The sequence below is a fragment of the Littorina saxatilis genome, linkage group LG12 (genome assembly GCF_037325665.1).
Source record: "Littorina saxatilis isolate snail1 linkage group LG12, US_GU_Lsax_2.0, whole genome shotgun sequence".
Lineage (NCBI taxonomy): Eukaryota > Metazoa > Mollusca > Gastropoda > Littorinimorpha > Littorinidae > Littorina > Littorina saxatilis.
Window position 1 is genome coordinate 19,723,101 of NC_090256.1, and position 19,113 is coordinate 19,742,213.

Below are 19,113 nucleotides of genomic sequence, written 5' to 3' on the forward strand. Positions count from 1 at the left end.
AAGTATATTTAAGTATATTTCGATGTGTACTATTATTTGATTTGGAATGTTGTACAGAATAATTTATTTGTGTATGTTTGTGTGAGCAGCTTAGAACTATTTAAGGCTTTGCGCCGTAGTGCTTTTAGTTAAGCGCTATAGAAATCTCCTTAATAAATGTACATGTTTTAATGGTTGATGGTGTGTGTGTGCTAGTGATTTTAAGTCTCCGTGTGTGTGAATGAGTGTATGTGCGCCTTGAGTCGCCTGTTGGTGAGATATGTGAGCGTTATAAATATTCATATTATTATTATTATTATTAAATAAATAAATAAATATCCGTATTATCATTAGTATTAAAGCCACAGTAAGCCTCCCATAAACCATCCCAGATACTGTCAGGCTTTTCCACACAGTACAAACACCCTTTCATTTACACACTCACCGCTTTTGAACATCCTAAATGCCCTCCGTAAAGAGCGAGAAATTTTCAAAGAATTTATTTTTGCGTGGTTTATCTTACCCCTGAGCCATCGCGAACCCGTGTGATCCCGTGTGATCCAGTTTACTTTTTTCACAATGTAGTCGTCAGTTTGGGATTTTAATGGGACTCGCTGTAAGCTCATCTGCAATAGCACGTTATTGTGTACCTCTGAATCTAAACGCAACAAACGGCTGCGATTCACACGAACTAGAGCGATGACAGTTGACTGTTCAAAGGAACGGGCGATAGGCAGAACCGTCGTCTGCTACAAGAAAGACGGTTTGCGTGACACGTTTCCGGGCTTTTCTTTTTTTAAACTTTCAAATCTTCGAGTTGTGCTGATCTTGTCTTGATGAAAAAAGAATTCTTTCATGATTTAAGAATGTTTGTGTAACAAGCTGTCAATTTATTATCTAGATTTTAAAAGTTAGTTCTAGCGCCAAAACGAGGCGCCTGATTTGCTGATCAGAGGATCCACGAAAATAAATTATTTGAAAATTGCTCGCTCTTTACGTAGGGCACCTAGGATGTTCTCAAGCGGTAAGTGTTTAAACGAAAGGGTGTTTGTACTGTGTGTAAAAGCCTGACAGTATCTGTGATGGTTTACGGGAGGCTTACTGTGGCTTTAAGATGCGAGGTACAGTGGCAACTACCTTTTAAAGGCAGAGTAAGCCTCCCGTAAACCATCACAGATACGGTCAGGCTTTTACACACAGTACAAACACCCTTTCATTTAAACACTCACCAATTGAGAACATCCTAGGTGCCCTCCGTAAAGAGCGAACAATTTTCAAAGAATTTATTTTTGCGTGGTTTATCTTACCCCTGAGCCATCGTGAACCCGTGTGATCCAGTTTTCCCTTTTCACAATGCAGTCGTCATAGTTAGTCATTTGAATGCGACTCGACGTGAGCTTATCTACAATAGCACGTTTTTTTTTTATGCACGAAACAACGGCTGTGGTTCACAAGAACTCTAGCGATGGCTTTTGACTGTTGAGAGGAACGGCGATTTGCACTGATAAACCGGCCGTCGTCTGCTACGACCCTTGCGTGACCCTGCTTCCGGGCTTTTCTTTTTTTAAACTTTCACAACTTCGAATTGTTCTGATCTTGTCTTGATGAAAAACGAATTCTTTTATGATTAAAGAATGTTTGTGTAACAAGCTGTCAATTTATTATTTAGATTTTAAAAGTTAAGTCTAGCGCAAAAACGAGGCGCCGTTGTTGTTAACGGAACAAGTCTACGAAAATAAATTCTTGGAAAATGTCTCACGCTCGACAGAAAGCAGCCAGGATGTTCCCGTTCGGTGAGCGTTCAAATGGAAGTATGCTTGTACTGTATTTAGACGCTCGGGGAGCTCTGTGATGGTTTACAGGAGGCTTACTGTGCCTTTAAGATCTCGAGAAAGCTGAGAAAGTCCGGTCTGAAAAAGGAAGGATTTTTAAAATTGAGGTAGGCCTACATTTACACAAGTTATGAAATGAATATCTTAAAAAGCAAGTTCTTAAACATCTTTAAATCTTACGGTGGGGGAAGGGGGAGGTGGGGAGGGGGTGGGGCGAGAGAGGGGGGCTAAAAGGGGTTCAAACGTATAATGCTTTGGTCCCTTGTGTCAATTGGTATTATCTGGCTCAATTTTGCTGCAGACAAGCAGGCCAAACAAGCATGCAGTTAAGTTATTAGTTTGATAAAAAAAAATTATCAGTTGACATCGTACTATTCATGTCACTCTAACTGTCTGTCTGTCTTGTCAAGACTGAAAATGATTGTTCTTTCTATCTGCAGGATTGGGCTTTGTCTTCCGCTGAAAATCCGTGATGACACAAGCGTGGAAGATACCTGGCGTGTTCTACTGCAGTCTATCGTGGACAATTGTGACACCAACTATCCACTGAGCATGGTCAAGGTTTACGTGGATCCTGGCACGGAATGTCCAGACATGAAAGAGTTCTTTGGACAAAACAAATGGACGTTTGATGCTGGCGAGCAAGGTTAGTCAATCTGGCGGGAGTAGAAATCTAAAAACAATAGACTGCCAATGTTCCAAAATTCAGAATAAAAAAACAAGCACGATATGTTAGAGGAACGTGGGACTGGGTGGCCGAGTGGTAACGCACTTGCGCTCGGAAGCGAGAGGTTGCGGGTTCAGGCCTGGGTCAGGCCGCAATTTTCTCCCCCCTTCCTAACCTAGGTGGTTGGTTCAAGTGCTAGTCTTTCGGATGAGACGAAAAACCGAGGTCCCTTCGTGTACACTACATTGGGGTGTGCACGTTAAAGATCCCACGATTGACAAAAGGGTCTTTCCTGGCAAAATTGTATAGGCATAGATAAAAATGTCCGTGTGACTTGGAATGAAGTGTAAAAAAAATTCCATCTCACATGGCATCAAGTCTCAGGGCTTGGAAACGTGAATACACGCATGCAGGATAAAAACATAAACTGGTTAGTGCTGTATACTGTATGGCAGCTCGCTTTTCCCAGTGAGATATAGCAGCCCGAATTTCCATGAGGTTACCCTCATGGACTATATAAAATCTTATCCTTAACTGTGACAAAACAAAACGTTACGGTCACTGACAGATCTTCTACCCAGCGGTCTTTTAAGTTATTTCTTTATTTGGTGTTTAACGTCGTTTTCAACCGTTCAAGGTTATATCGCGACGGTGTCTTTTAAGTTGAAGGACAGGCGAATACTTGTAACACAGAAAAGTAACAACCGAAGACTTCCGAACTAGCTTCTGGACAATTTATCAGATACGTTTATTTTGTGTATTACGTACTATAAGTGTTCGTCTTTCTGTCCACTTAAAAGACCGCTGGGTCGAAGATCACGTGACCGTAGCTTTTTGTTTTGGTCACATTTAAACGTTCCTATTAAAGCATACCTTTCTTGGTTTTTTGGCGAGAGTAGAATAGATCTTTGGTGTTTATTATCCATCTTGAGCATTTGCTTTTGACTTTGACTAATGGATTTCCGGGAGAACATAGGGCCACAGCATCACTCCTCCAACGCGGCATTCGTTTAGCTCTCCCATGTCATTCCCGTTGCTTCCACCTCTGCGTCTGTACTCCGTCGCCATGTCTGTCTTGGTCTACCCACTTTTCATCTTGAGCATTTACAAAACATAAACATTCATGAAAGCCTTCCAGCGAATGAAAAACACAATTGAACGTGGGAGAAGACGAAGAAGCTATGGAATAAAAGTCCTGCAGATAGAAAGTTTGTTTTGGTAGTAGTTTGCATAAACCCTATGCTATACAAAAATAGTCTCATGCATGAAGAAAAACGTGTTTTTTTCAGATTTCATGGATCGGGTGAATGTCGTGATTGGCGACATCTTTGATGCCAAGGTAAGTTGGGGATTTGAATGAGTATCAAGCGTCTTCCTTATGTTTTTAGATAGACACAATGTAAAGATGAGACAGTTTTCACAGTGTAATTATGTTCGTAGTTCTTTTACAAAGTGCTTTTCAGTTTTTGTTGCTGATGCTGCCGATGACAATGATAAACAACGCCTTCATTTCTCAACAATGTAAGTGGAAAATAAATAAGTAATACCTGGGCCGGTATGCAAGAAACGAGGTTGGAGACTTTAAGTCCGGGATAAACTGTACCCTCAATGAGGTGCACGAGAAAGTTACCAACTGGGTGGGAGCCAGCCACGGTGTTGGATTGGTTGAAATTGCGGGTTGTTCTCACCCGTTTGGGTGGCACCCACTTTCTCTTCGTGTACCTTGTCCCTGCAATACGGCCCAGGGGTCCGGACATATGTCTGGCAAAGAAATTTACCCAACCCCTACCTTCCTCCCCCCCCCCCCCCTCCCTCCTCCTCCTCCTCCTTTTCGCCATTCTTCGTCTTTTTTCTCCAATTTTTCTCTTCTAATCAGACTAATGTCTTTCTAGCTTATTCAAGCGGACGCAGTAGTCAACTCCACGGATCCTGGGCTGAAGCACACCCAAGGTCAAGTGTCCAAGCTGCTGCTAGAAAAAGCCGGTCCATCTCTGACAAGCCAACGCAAAGCACTTTTTCCTGGCGGTATTCAGAACCAAGTGATTGCTATCACCGACGCTTTCAATCTTCAGCAGTTCAAGCACGTCTTTCACGTCGTGCTCGAGCAGCTGTTATGGGATGCAAGCGTATGTATTAACATTCTTTTTGATTCACAAGTTATTTAGAACATTTAGGCTCATGAAACCTCTCTGTTTCTTATTTGTTGGAATTGTATAAGAAGAAATGAAAGAAAGGTAAGACAAGTAGATCCAGTGTTATCTCATTTATCTAATTAAAAGGTCTTCAAGACTACATGTATCGTCTTATTGTAGGGTCAATGTATCAAGGTCCGTTTTAGGATTGTGATGGAAGTGAAATGCATTGGTTACTATCTCTTACCAGCAACTCATGTGCGCGAGAGTGTGCGTGCGAGTGTGTGTGTGTGTGTGTGTTGTGTGTGTGTGTGTGTGTGTGTATGTGTGTGTGTTTGTGTGTGTGTGTGTGTGTGTGTGTGTGTGTGTGTGTGTGTGTGTGTGCAGTATGGATGTGGCGGACGTGCCTGTCTGGAGTTCTTTGGGTGTTCTTACTTCGTATGTTTTATTGTTCTTATTTTTGTTTTTTAAGGTTGTTGTCATATGTTGTTTTGGTTGTTTTAAGAGCAGATGAATCACACTTTTCCATCCATTGTAATTAATTGTATGGACAATAAATGATCTTATGTCTTATGTAGCTGTGGATAATATCCGTTAAGGCATTCCTTAATTAAGCCCGCAGAGAGCTTCGTAAAGTAGATTTTGCAAGGTCAACTTCGCCCAAATGATATCAGGCTTAAGCCTCATTGCTACCACGGGCTGTGCAAGTAAAGCTCAACGTGCATTCATTGTCAGTAAAGGTCAAGGCTACTGCGGACAACGTTTAAAGAGCTCATTGCTGCTCTCGACAGTATGGGTGGAGCTCGGTGGTGACTCCCGACAAAGTGGATCAGGATCGATACATTGCAGGAACCTTTTTAGGTTATTATCATCGCAACGGAAACGAGAGAGCGCAACCCCAAAACTGAAAATTTTTTAATAATAGGAATTATTTGCTCCTAGCCTATCCTCTTTTTTTTAGGGAGGTCAGTTAGTGGGGTTAGGGGGGCGGTTGAAGAACAGGAAGCATCCGAGTGACACTCCCAGCCTTCCCCCACACGCAGATCCCCTAACCCCCTAAATCCTATCCCTAACCAAAATTAAAAGCAGGTTAAAATCATTTTTGGCGCCAGTGCGGAGTGGCCGTCATGGCACCTCTGCGAAGTGGTTGCTTCTTCCATATGAACATGTACAATTTCTTCCTCTTTTATGTGTTTCTACTAGCAAGGGCAGCGAGGGATACCAGTGGGCAAATCTGGTCCGAGAGTAGTTGAGATCTCTAACATCTCGATCCCCTACGACCAACAATGGTTATGGGACTATCTTTACCTTTACCTTTTACCTTTGACTAGCATGAAGAGACCTTACTAGAGGGTCTCAGAAGCCGGGTGGAGGCCTGCCTGCGTATGGCCAGCGTGCTAGGGCTGAAGAGCATTGCCTTCCCCGCACTGGCCACCGGGAATCTAAGATATCCTGCGAACAAAGAGGCCAAGACAGTTCTGCAGACCACCAAGGACTTCTTCGCTCACATGCCGCACTCTTCACTCCAACACGTCACCTTTGTCTGCTACGACAAAAACATGGATGTTGCCAAGGTACCCTTGCAATTCCTGAGAAACCTTAGTCCGTGTCCGTGTCCAAATGAGTTTGCTGTGCACATTTTAAGGCACTCAAAAATGTTACAGTAGAACCTCTCTTTTAAGATCTCCAACATTCTGGGAGGTCAGGTCTTAATACTAGGGAGTGAGTCTTAAAATGGAGGTAGATTTACAGACGTTAAGAAAGGAATGCAAGAATGAAATAGACGCTTAAGATACTATGACCACTGGTCCAATGTAATAGGACGCACAAGTACATCATTTTTGTTCCAGCAGCATCACTTCTGTGAGATATAGGTGCATCAACTCGCATGAAATAACATTGTTGATGCAAATTTCGACAGTTCAGTGATGGATCTTTTTTTAATGCAGTTTGTATGGTATTTCTCGATTGTGGTTTTTGACATTTGTTACGTTAATGTGATAGTAGAGGGAGTCTGCCTGTTACTCTCCGTGATATTCTATTATTCTTTCTTTTTTGTAGTTGCAATACGAGTACAAGAGTAAAATTAACTGTTTTAAAGCTTTTCAAAAAATCTTGGCCAAAGACAGTTTATATTATGACCAAAAAGAAGAAAAAGTCAAATACGAATAAAGGAGAGTAAGAAAGGAACTGAGTCTATTGAATCATCAATTAATGATGATGTTTTTTCACAGATCTTCAAAGCTGAGGAAACTGCGTACAGGTACGCCAGACGCAGCTCGCCTGCTTGTGTTGAAGGTAAGTAGGCCTACTTTGAGGGGTGTGTGGGCGGGTGAAAGGGGTTGGGGTGGGGGGGGGGGGGGGGGTGGGGGTGGGGTGGTGGGTCTTACCGACAACAAGTGTGCATATCATGTAACGCAAAAACTAAATATCAAATGCTTAAACGTAATTCATCTTATGGAATATGGAACAAGTCGCGTAAGGCGAAAATACAATATTTAGTCAAGTAGCTGTCGAACTCACAGAATGAAACTGAACGCAATGCCATTTTTCAGCAGGACCGTAGACTCGTAGCATCGTCAGTCCACCGCTCATGGCAAAGGCAGTGAAATTGACAAGAAGAGCGGGGTAGCAGTTGCGCTAAGAAGGATAGCACGCTTTTCTGTACCTCTCTTTGTTTTAACTTTCTGAGCGTGTTTTTAATCCAAACATATCATATCTATATGTTTTTGGAATCAGGAACCGACAAGGAATAAGATGAAAGTGTTTTTAAATTGATTTGGACAATTTAATTTTGATAATAATTTTTATATATTTAATTTTCAGAGCTTGTTTTTAATCCGAATATAACATATTTATATGTTTTTGGAATCAGCAAATGATGGAGAATAAGATAAACGTAAATTTGGATCGTTTTGAAATTATTATTTTTTTTACAATTTTCAGATTTTTAATGACCAAAGTCATTAATTAATTTTTAAGCCACCAAGCTGAAATGCAATACCGAACCCCGGGCTTCGTCGAAGATTACTTGACCAAAATTTCAACCAATTTGGTTGAAAAATGAGGGCGTGACAGTGCCGCCTCAACTTTCACGAAAAGCCGGATATGACGTCATCAAAGACATTTATCAAAAAAATGAAAAAAACGTTCGGGGATTTCATACCCAGAAACTCTCATGTCAAATTTCATAAAGATCGGTCCAGTAGTTTAGTCTGAATCGCTCTACACACACACACAGACAGACAGACGCACATACACCACGACCCTCGTTTCGATTCCCCCTCGATGTTAAAATATTTAGTCAAAACTTGACTAAATATAAAAATGGCCTCAGTAAATGAATATGCTGTGTCATTGTATTGGTCATTGCAGAGTGTCGGTACACTGTGAGCAAACGTCAGGTACAGGTGATTAAAGGTGACCCTCTGTCTCACCTATGCACAGCAGACCTCCTGATAATTGCTGACCCACCTGCCAAAGGTAATACCTTAATTATTCTGTCGTATAGCCTGCAAGCACTGATTCACTAGTTCGCTACTTCTGTCTACTTTTACGCTTTTGTTTGTACGTATGTGCGCGCGCGCGCGCGTGTGTGTGTGTGTGTGTGTGTGTGTGTGTGTGTGTGTGTGTGTGTGTGTGTGTGTGTGTGTGTGTGTGTGTTGCAAGACGAGGGTGTGTTGGGAACATAGTAGTTTACAATCTTCTGTGTATTGCATGGGTCAGTAATTAGAACCTCATTACTGCGTAATACTGTAGTTAATCGTGTCTTCTTACTCGCACTTTTCTTCAACAGGAACGGCGGAGCAGTATCGCGAGGGGGCGAAACAAGGCTGCAGTGTGCACCCCGTGAAACCTGAGGGCAAGCTAGCAAACAAGATCCGGGACATTGTGCAGAGTTCCTTGCATCGCTCTGTACAGATCAATCTGGATACTTTTGGTAAAGAGTCTAAACTTTGGTTTCTTAACCCTTTTAAGTTCCAACGTCGCAATTTACTGATCAGAATGATCAGCCCTGACATCATTTGATTTTATACTAGTCAAATGAAAGAATAGATTTTGAGCTTTTGTCTGAAAGAAGAAACAAGTCGCGTAAGGCGAAAATACAATATTTAGTCAAGTAGCTGTCGAACTCACAGAATGAAACTGAACGCAATGCCATTTTACTCGTAGCATCGTCAGGCCACCGCTCATGGCAAAGGCAGTGAAATTGACAAGAAGAGCGGGGTAGTAGTTGCACGCTTTTCTGTACCTCTCTTTGTTTTAACTTTCTGAGCGTGTTTTTAATCCAAACATATCATATCTATATGTTTTTGGAATCAGGAACCGACAAGAAATAAGATGAAAGTGTTTTTAAATTGATTTGGACAATTTAATTTTGATAATAATTTTTATATATTTAATTTTCAGAGCTTGTTTTTAATCCGAATATAACATATTTATATGTTTTTGGAATCAGCAAATGATGGAGAATAAGATAAACGTAAATTGGGATCGTTTTATAAATTTTTATTTTTTTTACAATTTTCCGATTTTTAATGACCAAAGTCATTAATTAATTTTTATGCCACCAAGCTGAAATGCAATACCGAATCCCGGGCTTCGTCGAAGATTACTTGACCAAAATTTGAACCAATTTGGTTGAAAAATGAGGGCGTGACAGTGCCGCCTCAACTTTCACGAAAAGCCGGATATGACGTCATCAAAGACATTTATCAAAAAAATGAAAAAAACGTTCGGGGATTTCATACCCAGGAACTCTCATGTCAAATTTCATAAAGATCGGTCCAGTAGTTTAGTCTGAATCGCTCTACACACACACATACACACACACACACACGCACGCACATACACCACGACCCTCGTTTCGATTCCCCCTCGATGTTAAAATATTTAGTCAAAACTTGACTAAATATAAAAACACACCGAAAAACGTCAACTGGTCCACTGGTTGAAAAAGATACAAGCAGTTAAAAACCGAAACTAAGAGTTTATGGGACTGCTGGTAGTAGAACAATAGCCCACTAGAAATGTAGACGTAGAACGGATGAGGCTAAAAGGGTTCATTCTTCACTGGACATCTTGTACGCATGTAGCTGTTCAGAAATTTTACAGCACTGAACACCATCCCTTTTTTGCGAAAGGGGGAGGAGGGATCATGAATCATGACCCCTGTTTTGTTAGCAAGGGAAGAAAAAGGGAGGGGGAGGGCTACACTATTGAAACTTGGCAGTTCAAAGTATGCTGTACATGCAAAAACCCGAATCTGGTCTCACAACTCTTGACAAAGGACAGGGCAATGCGAAGGATGAAATCTGATTAATAAAGAGAAGGAAGCGCTCTAAATGCATACGACATGTGTAATAGAATAAGAGAGACTCAGAGAGTTATGCAGAACCAGTCACCTGTAACCCGAGAGAACAACGAGCATTGAAATGAACAAGCGACTTTCATCCTCAATTTCATCTTTATGTCTGAAAGATGACACCGCTTCGATAATGCCTCGTTTTGCTTCTCTCTTTCAGACGCACGTCATGTGGACGACGTGGTGAGCGGGGCAGAGAGGGGGTTGTCATCGGCCCGCAATGTCCACATCCTCATCATCGTCGTTTCGTCATCGCAAACCCTCACACAGATTTGCAGTGAGTACTAAATGCACGGGGCTTTTGAAAGTGTTACAGTAACTATTCGTTACAAACGCTTCGTTTACGTATAACGTGTTTTTTTCGATATCCACATGTTTTATGATGTGCAATAGAGAAGATGACTCCTGCACAACCATCAGTGTAAGACCCCCCAATTCAAAGCTTCAAACTTTTAAGACCTTGCTTTCTTTCATTTCTTTCTCATATTTTGGGGTTTTTTTGAAAGGAGGGTTCTACTGTATCAAAATTAAAACGGAACGGAATCGGGTGTGTTTGTTGCATTGATTTCGTCCGGTTCATTCACTAATTACGACACTTCCTATTCCTTCAGTTTTATTCTCACCATGACAAAACCTTGCTGGTGACATGTCATACACTGCAGTAATATGATTCACTTTCTTTCTGACGACAGACAAGTCCTCCCGGAACAGAGACAGCCAGCCCCCAGCCCCTGCAGCTATACCGTTCAATGCCTCAGACCGTGCGACCGTCGGTATCTGTGGAGAGTTGGATGGTGTTACGGCTGCAGCATCAGAGGTTGGTCATGATGAAATTCAGATTTAACGACCTCAGTGGCAAAAGTAGGCAGAAACTCCCACGGGTTTTACGTGTATGAACGTTTTTACCACGCCAGTTAAGCAGCCATATGCTGCTTTTGGGAACGCATGCTTGGTGTTTTCGTGTTTTCGTGTTTTCGACCTTCCGGCGTCTTATCCATAAGCCCATTGCGCCAGTCGCAGTAGTAGTCAGTTAAAGGACATGTGTCTTGATACTCTACCCACGACATTAGTCATCCGTTGTGTCTCCTTCTTTCAGGAATGGAAAGCACAAGACTTTCCGTAATTACTGCCTTTTGGCCTTCACTAAACTGTGTCGTTTTTGAACCGTATGTCCTCCAGTTTCAAAAATCATCAACAAATCTTATACCACAAAACTATCAGTTTTTATATGAGCAGACCTATGCCAGTAACAGTTCGCGGCCCCGAAAACTATCAGCCCGTTCGGTAAGCTAAGGTGTTATAACAAATATTCTTGAACTTAGAAGCCAATGATGTCAAAACTGCGAAGACTGGTTCAGCAATTAAGCAATACTGATCGTGCCACACACAATAATCGATGCTTAGCACAATGTCATTATCTATTCTTTAAAAAATATAATGGGGATTCGAATAGCGTCACCTTTCACGTTGTCTTGGTCACATGTCTAAATCATGTTGTGATTTTCAGGTGAAGAACACTGACGTTCCAGAAGATTACAAGGAGGCAGAGACCCACAACGTACACCCCGTTTTCCTTGATCAACGGGGTATGCCTTTCATTTTCATATCGTTGTAACAAATCAGAGACTTTTAAGTAGAAGAATTTATTCAAGACCTGAATGAGTCTTAATGATAACGGAACTGCAAGAGACCCAAACAAAGACAACAAATCAAGTCTGTATGTGGCCTGAAAGATAATTAAGCCACATGCATTTACGAGGCATATAACGGGCTCAAAACCAAATCAAGGGGAATTTCAAGCGGCACACAAATAATTTCAAGCATGTTTGATGTATAATAATAATAATAATAAATAACTTTTCTATAGCGCGAGTCCCATCAATTGGCTCCAGGCGCTTTACAAATTCATTATAGAATAAACTAGCACAAATCAACAAGCATACAAAACATACATTTAACTGAGACATAACACCAAGAACCCAAGCACTAAGCAAAAACTTTGCGTACAATGTTTAAAAGTACACACACACGCACACACACACACACACACACACACACACACACACACACACACACACACGCGCGCGCACGCACAAAGATACCATTGACAAATAGACCATAAAGCACATACAGGGTAGAGAGTTCCATAACAGAATAGAGTTGTGGAGAGTCAACTCAGGCTAAGCAAAGGCTTTACGAAACAGGTATGTTTTGAGTTGTGTTTTGAAGGAGGAAAGGCTGCTGGAGTCACGGATAGAACTTGGAAGCGAGTTCCAGACGGTCGGAATCTGGTACCTAAAGGTTCTTTCACCAAAGGTCTTGGTCCTGGTTTTGGGGATGCGAAGGAGTTTTTCAGAGGAGGATCTGAGAGAACGGGATGGCTCGTAGATACTGAGGGAATGGGACAAATAGGGGGGAAGTGTTTTCTCAAAACAGCGGTACCCTAACAGAGCCAGCTTGTACTCGATTCTATACTTCATAGGAAGCCAGTGAAGGGTGGTAAGTAGGGGAGTGACATGGTCTTTCTTAGACTTCTGCAGAATGAGCCTTGCAGCACTGTTCTGGACTCTCTGTAAGCGATCAAGTTCTTCAGTGGGGAGGCCGGCAAGCAATGAGTTGCAGTAGTCAAGTCGACTCAGGATCAGAGAGGAGACAAGTTGAACAGTGGCTTGGAGTGTCAGGAATGATCTGACAGAGGAAATCTTGCGCAACTCAAAAAAGGCACATTTACAAACAAAACTAATGTGTTTTTGCATTGTCAGAGCAGAGTCCAGGTACACGCCTAGGTCCTTAACAGCGGTTTGGGAGACAATCTGAGTGTCGCCTATTGTCAGGGAAGTACAGTCAATCTGATTTAAAGCATGCCTTGAGCCTGACAGCATCACCTCAGTTTTTGAGTCATTCAGCTTGAGTTTATTGTCTATCATCCAGTCTTTAACTGACTCAATGCAGCGCTCAGTGTTTTTAACCACTTTTGGAAAATCACTGGGGGGAGCAGAATCCTCTATTTGGGTGTCGTCGGCATACTTGTGGTGTTCGCAGCCATGCCTCGAGATGACGTCAGATAGGTCCTGTGTGTATAGTGTAAACAGAACCGGGCCTAGAACAGAGCCCTGGGGTACTCCGTGCTTCAGGGGAACAGGGGATGATTCTTTTTGACCTATTTGTACTCTTTGAAAGCGTTCAGAGAGATATGACACGAACCACTGGAAGGCTTTGTCGGCAATTCCAAACGTGAACTGTAGTCTCTTTAGGAGGACGTCGTGGTCGATGGTGTCAAATGCCGCCGAGAGGTACATTCCTTCACATCTCAACCAAAGACACAGATAGAGGAAATAATATAATGCTGCTATCGAAAAAATAGAAAACGGAAACAGATAAAAGGTTTAATAAACAAAGGGAAGTAAGCGTACTAAATACACCCGTGTGACTTGGAATAATAGGCCGTGAAAAGTAAATATTCGCCGTAATGGCTTGAGATTTACTGGCCGATGTGAATGCGTGATATATTGTGTAAAAAATTCCATCTCACACAGCAGAAATTAATATGTAAAGCACTTAGAGAACACCAAGCGCTATAAAAAAACTCCCATATAAATAAATAAAATTGAATAATTGTTAGTGTATTTGGAACAAGTCTCCTGACACCTGAAAAGATAACAAGCATTCAAATGAACAAGCAACTGTCAGCAACAAATATAGATCTAGAAATATAAACAGATATAGAAACGAGCAAAAGTTAGGTTGTACACTAGCTACAAGATAATAAAACATTTAGGAATAAAAGAGAATTGACGAAGAATACACCGTGACGGCACAAACCATGTTGGCTTTCTTTTTGTTCAGAAGAATCGGAATCTGCTTCTGGTGGACAGACGCAAGGAGGGACCGGCCGAGATGGTGCTGCTACGAGTGCAAGACAGCAGGTATGAATGTCATCAATGGTCGCGAGGAAAATCTGAGAAAAGCACACCGCAAACGTTTCAGTAGAAGCCAAATACAGTTTTGTTAAACGTCTCCATATACAGTAAAGTTTGATTTTATTCAGCGTCGATTTTTATGATAAAAGACAACACATTCACAAACTTCAAAGACTTTTCCGGGCGACGGGGTAAATGTGTGTTTTTGTGTGTGTTTAAAATGGTGTTGTTGTTTTTTTCTCATAAATTTAGGTTCGACGGATTCCAAAGCAGTTAAACCTACTTTCTTTCAAAAAATGCGTTTGGTCAGTTTCTTTATTTTTCATACACTTTTCTACCTGGTATAGAACTTTTAAAACTACGTTTAGTGAATAATACAGCCGATAATGACCCAAACTGAAAACTTTCAGAACGGTGTCGTGTATGATGCGAATGACCGAAATAACCATGGTTTCAGTCCATCTTCCTCATGACGTATTACTTGTGACATCAACTGTCTTTCGTCAATTATACGGTCTCACATTTTTCAATGATTGAACACTTTATAAGTCATAAAAGCAATCATATTCAAAGCAACGTTTCCAAGGTCTGTGCAGTCTCTTGATTTAAGCATAAAAAGTGATTGAAAGGTATCAACTCGACCCATGTTGCAAACCAATAAGGTAATAAATCAAGTGTAAACATGCTTGAAAATCTGGAATCCTGTATGTCTAACAGGCCGATGCACTTATTGATTTCAGGACGAAGAGTGTGCGACGACCATACCACCAGGAGTGGAGTTCCCGCAGCTCATGCAACTGGCGGAGGCTATGAAAGCAGGACAAGTGTCTGTCAACTTGAAACTCTCTGCAACAGGGTTTAATCGGATCACAACCAACCGTGGCAATCTTCCCCTTGCTAATCGTATCATCCAGGAAACGATAGCTAGGTGGCCAGGGGCAACTGCTCCACAAGCCACCCACCCTGACCAGCCAGTGTCCAGCCCACAGACAGGGGACGGTCAAACGATGGACTTTACACAGAGCGCCGGCAGTGACACCATCCGTGCTGCAATCCAGTCCACCAAGGCTACGTCCAGCTGGGGGTTTGATAAGAACGTGACGCCAAGCGGAGACCAGGTCGACAGCACCGCTACCCAGGACCCGCACCCTGATAACGGCTTCTCCCTGCTTGACACGCCGACTGATGCTGGCACCGATACAACGGGAGATTCAAGCGCAGCCTCCAAACAGCCCGGTCAAACTGATGACGAGAGTTTTGACGTGATATCGGGAGCTTCGGCAGATGAGAATTCCAAAGCAAGCACTCCGGGAACCGCAGATGTCGCAGGGCGAAGCAGCCATCCTTTTGATACGCAGTCGTTGCGAACGGAGATCGTGCAACTCACGTCAGAGCAGTTTTCCATGTTAGAGCAGTCATATGACAGCAGAGCCGAGGAGATAGAAGCCGATGTCAGTCTTCTACCTGACGAGAAGAAGGTTGTCATCTCAGCCGGAGACTACAGATCGCTGGAGAGAGCCACGCACAAGGTGAAGGTCAAGGCCGGGAAGGTCAGACCGAGGAGCAAGGAAAGAGCGGACGAGAGGTCAGCGAGGGCAAGACTCAACCTTGGAACCATTGCGCAGTCCGCGAACCCAGTGCCAACAAACCCGCCCATCCAGATGACGACCTACTCCATGACCCAGCACCCCACTTCCGATGACTCAACCAGAACAGCCATGGAAAACCCGACGGCCTCTGGTCAGTTGCATGACGCTCAGGGAGAGGTACGGGATTCCCACGCAGGGCAACCCGCCAGCCGCAAAGATTAATAACCCTCGCGGCCAGCTGGTCAGACGTCTAACGCAGAAACATGACACCATCCCCCTTTTTGTAAGACCTCAAATAATCTGAGAAAATCGTCTTTTGAATTGGAGGGAGTCTATAAATGGGTTACATTTCCCGACGTTTGAACAAGGAATCAGAAAAAGCAACGTCTCAAAAGTGTGTGGTTGGTAGTTAGATTGGTGGGGTCTTCTTCAAATATCGCCCGTTTATCAAAAAAAAATTCACCAAAACTGGATTTGATAGTTGTTGCTTTTTGGGTCCAGCGGACCATATAGGCCCAATCAGGACTCTAGATACATGTATCACAACGCTTCAGTAGCATCAAATTGTTTGGTAACCAGAATCATAATGTACCCACAAGTTTGTTCTCTGAGGAGTGTAATTTAAGTATGCTTTTTTTTTTAATGAATGTAACGATGTAGAATTGTATCGGACGGCCAGATGCCAAACCGTTCCGGTACCAATTTTTTTCCGCGAAAGAAGACGTGTAAAGTGACGTACAAACGGGGCTGAATATTTGCCGATGGGTTCGTTTGTGTAACCAGCCTAATGTCCTCAAAGACAAACTATTGATCTGACCGTGTGTGTGTGTGTTTTTTTTTTTTTGGGGGGGGGAGGGTGGTGGGGGTCGAGTATCTGGTCAATTTGACGAATCTTGGGAATCCACTGTACCTTAATCTAGACGCACACGGCACGATTTGCTCAAAACCGCACCACAAGTATTAGTGAGTGAATCAGCCTTAGAGCGTCGCTTCGAATTTTCTCTGGCGTAGGAGACACAAAGTAGTGCAGAGGCTCCGCCTGCCGGCAAGACAAATATTTCCCTCTGTGACACAAACCAGGGAAGTAACTCAGGGGTGTAAATCAATCCAACACCCCAAAGTGTGCTCTTTCTTTATTCTATCTTACGTCATTAATTTAGTTTTTCAAACACCTGCTTTTGCAAAGTGAAGTCAGTCTTTGTGAGCGGTAGCATTATTTGTAACGCAGAATCTGACGGTATTAATTTGGAAATGATCTGAGGACCTTTTTTCTTAGATATTATCCCTCTACCCACCTTAGTAACAACAAAACCCTGTGCCATGTTGCTAGGGAAAACTGTACTGATTTAGAACAAACATTATCCCGAGGTCCCTTGAATCATATTCATTTTAATCTTGATTGTTTCGAAATAAATATACTATTCTGACTTGCGACATGCTGTTCTAGTATATTTCTCATGTCAAGCATTTTAATTTGCATGATTATTATTTAGTCAGAATATGAGAGAAAGCAGGCTGTTACAGGTTGTCTGTTCAGTGAAGGGAAGACCATTTTCATTGCAGTACCTTTGGTGAACTCAACTGTACGCTTGTTTGTTTTTTAATGGCAAGGCTCACATGAAACGTTTGTACATTATATGCAACTTCTTTTTTTACATTTAGTCAAGTTTTGACTAAATGTTTTAACATAGAGGGGGAATCGAGACGAGGGTCGTGGTGTATGTGTGTGTGTGTGTGTCTGTCTGTCTGTGCGTGTGTGTGTGTAGAGCGATTCAGAGTAAACTACTGGACTGATCTTTATGAAATTTGACATGAGAGTTCCTGGGTATGAAATCCCCAGACGTTTTTTTCATTTTTTCGATAAATGTCTTTGATGATGTCATATCTGGCTTTTTTAAAAAGTTGAGCGGCACTGTCACACCCTAATTGTTGTAAAGCAATCTACGACAAAGGCCGGACTTCGGTATTGCATTTCAGCTTGGTGGCTTAAAAATTAATTAATGACTTTGGTCATTAAAAATCTGAAAATTGTAATTAAAATTATTTTTTTATAAAACGATTCAAAACTACGTTTATCTTATTCTTGATCATTTTCTGATTCCAAAAACATATAAATATGTTATGTTCGGATTAAAAACAAGCTCTGAAAATTAAAAATATAAAAATTATGATTAAAATTAAATGTCCAAAATCGATTTAATAACAATTTCATCTTATTTCTTGTCTGTTCCTGATTCCAAAAACATATAGATATGATATGTTTGGATTAAAAACACGTTCAGAAAGTTAAAAAGAATAGAGATATAGAAAAGCGTGCTATCCTCCTCGGCGCAACCGCTACCGCGCTTTTCTGGATTGTTAATTTCACTGCTTTTGCCACGAGCGGTGGACAGACGATGCTACGAGTGTACGGTCTTGCGGAAAAAATGCAATGCGTTCAGTTTCATTCTGTGAGTTCGACTGAGCTTGACTAAATGTTGTATTTTCGCCTTACGCCACTTGTTTTTTAATTGCATTGTGTACTTCAGTTGGTCAGACCAAGTGTTGGACTGAAGAAATAACATGGCTATCCATGATATTATCCATTGTACTTATCGCGATCGTTTCGATCCCCCGCCCCCCCCCCCCCCCCCCCCCAAATTTGTGGACGGGCCGATGGCTTCACAGTTAGTAAACCATTTCTGAGTCTGAGTTCTCTCTCTCTCTCTCTCTCTCTCTCTCTCTCTCTCTCTCTCTCTCTCTCTCTCTCTCTCTCTCTCTCTCTCTCTCTCTCTCTCTCTCTCTCTCTCTCTCTCTCTCTCTCTCTCATAACAATCCTAGGACCTCTATTGATATTGCCAAACAGTATGCGATGACAAACAGTCAGAGGTAAAGAATCGTTGATATAATGTCACATACGTTGTTCTTTTTTTGTTCTTTTTCTAATTTTAGATATTACAATGTACTTCGAAGAGTGCCAAAAGAATTTCTTCTGGCGTGGTTCTGTTCAGTGAAACCAGCAACATTGACTTTGAATGTTTTTGTCTATTTTTGAATGTTTTTGTCTATTTTTGAATTATTTAGTTACAGTGCATTAAGTCTTTCAATGTGTTCTTGATCCTCGATTGCGTTTGGTCTTCAATCACAACCGAAACGTGTCAGGCTTAGTGCTGGGGCTTTTAGAACTGGCATTCGCACTCGATATTCTACCTTGCAATAGCTACGCAGTCGTATATAAGCTATACTCAGCAAATAAAGGTTCCATTTTTTTATGACACGTTTGAGTCTGAATTTCGTAGCTTTTTGGCGGACTTACTATCTCGTACAAACTAGTTTTGGGACCTTACTATCTCGTGTGTGTGTGTGTGTGTGTGTGTGTGTGTGTGTGTGTGTGTGTGTGTGTGTGTGTGTGTGTGTGTGTGGGTGGGTGTGTGTGTGTGTGAGACAAAGAGCTGTGTGATTAAATAGCTAAGTAAAGGAAATTGCATGTAATACAGGTGCTGTGCAAAATCAAAACTACCGCTACCACCACCAACACTGACTGACGAACACCACCAACACTGACTGACGAACACCTCCAAAAAGACATACACTTCTCCTATATTATATAATCTTCACACAGTCACATTCACACACACACACACGAACAC

At 42.0% G+C, this 19,113-nt stretch overlaps 1 protein-coding gene across 1 annotated transcript in view; it reads left to right on the forward strand.

The window, feature by feature from the left end:
* The window catches only part of LOC138981442 (uncharacterized), a 23,550-nt gene extending 4,815 nt beyond the window's left edge, over window positions 1–18,735 (forward strand). Inside the window, exons 4-15 of the mRNA XM_070354360.1 lie at window positions 2,252–2,457; window positions 3,768–3,817; window positions 4,371–4,604; window positions 5,942–6,184; window positions 6,845–6,908; window positions 7,986–8,093; window positions 8,407–8,550; window positions 10,136–10,252; window positions 10,668–10,792; window positions 11,483–11,561; window positions 13,822–13,901; window positions 14,636–18,735. Of these exons, the coding sequence (XP_070210461.1) occupies window positions 2,252–2,457; window positions 3,768–3,817; window positions 4,371–4,604; window positions 5,942–6,184; window positions 6,845–6,908; window positions 7,986–8,093; window positions 8,407–8,550; window positions 10,136–10,252; window positions 10,668–10,792; window positions 11,483–11,561; window positions 13,822–13,901; window positions 14,636–15,706 (2,521 nt within the window). The 3' untranslated portion in view covers window positions 15,707–18,735. The remainder of the gene's footprint in view (window positions 1–2,251; window positions 2,458–3,767; window positions 3,818–4,370; window positions 4,605–5,941; window positions 6,185–6,844; window positions 6,909–7,985; window positions 8,094–8,406; window positions 8,551–10,135; window positions 10,253–10,667; window positions 10,793–11,482; window positions 11,562–13,821; window positions 13,902–14,635) is intronic.
* Window positions 18,736–19,113: the final 378 nt, after the last annotated feature.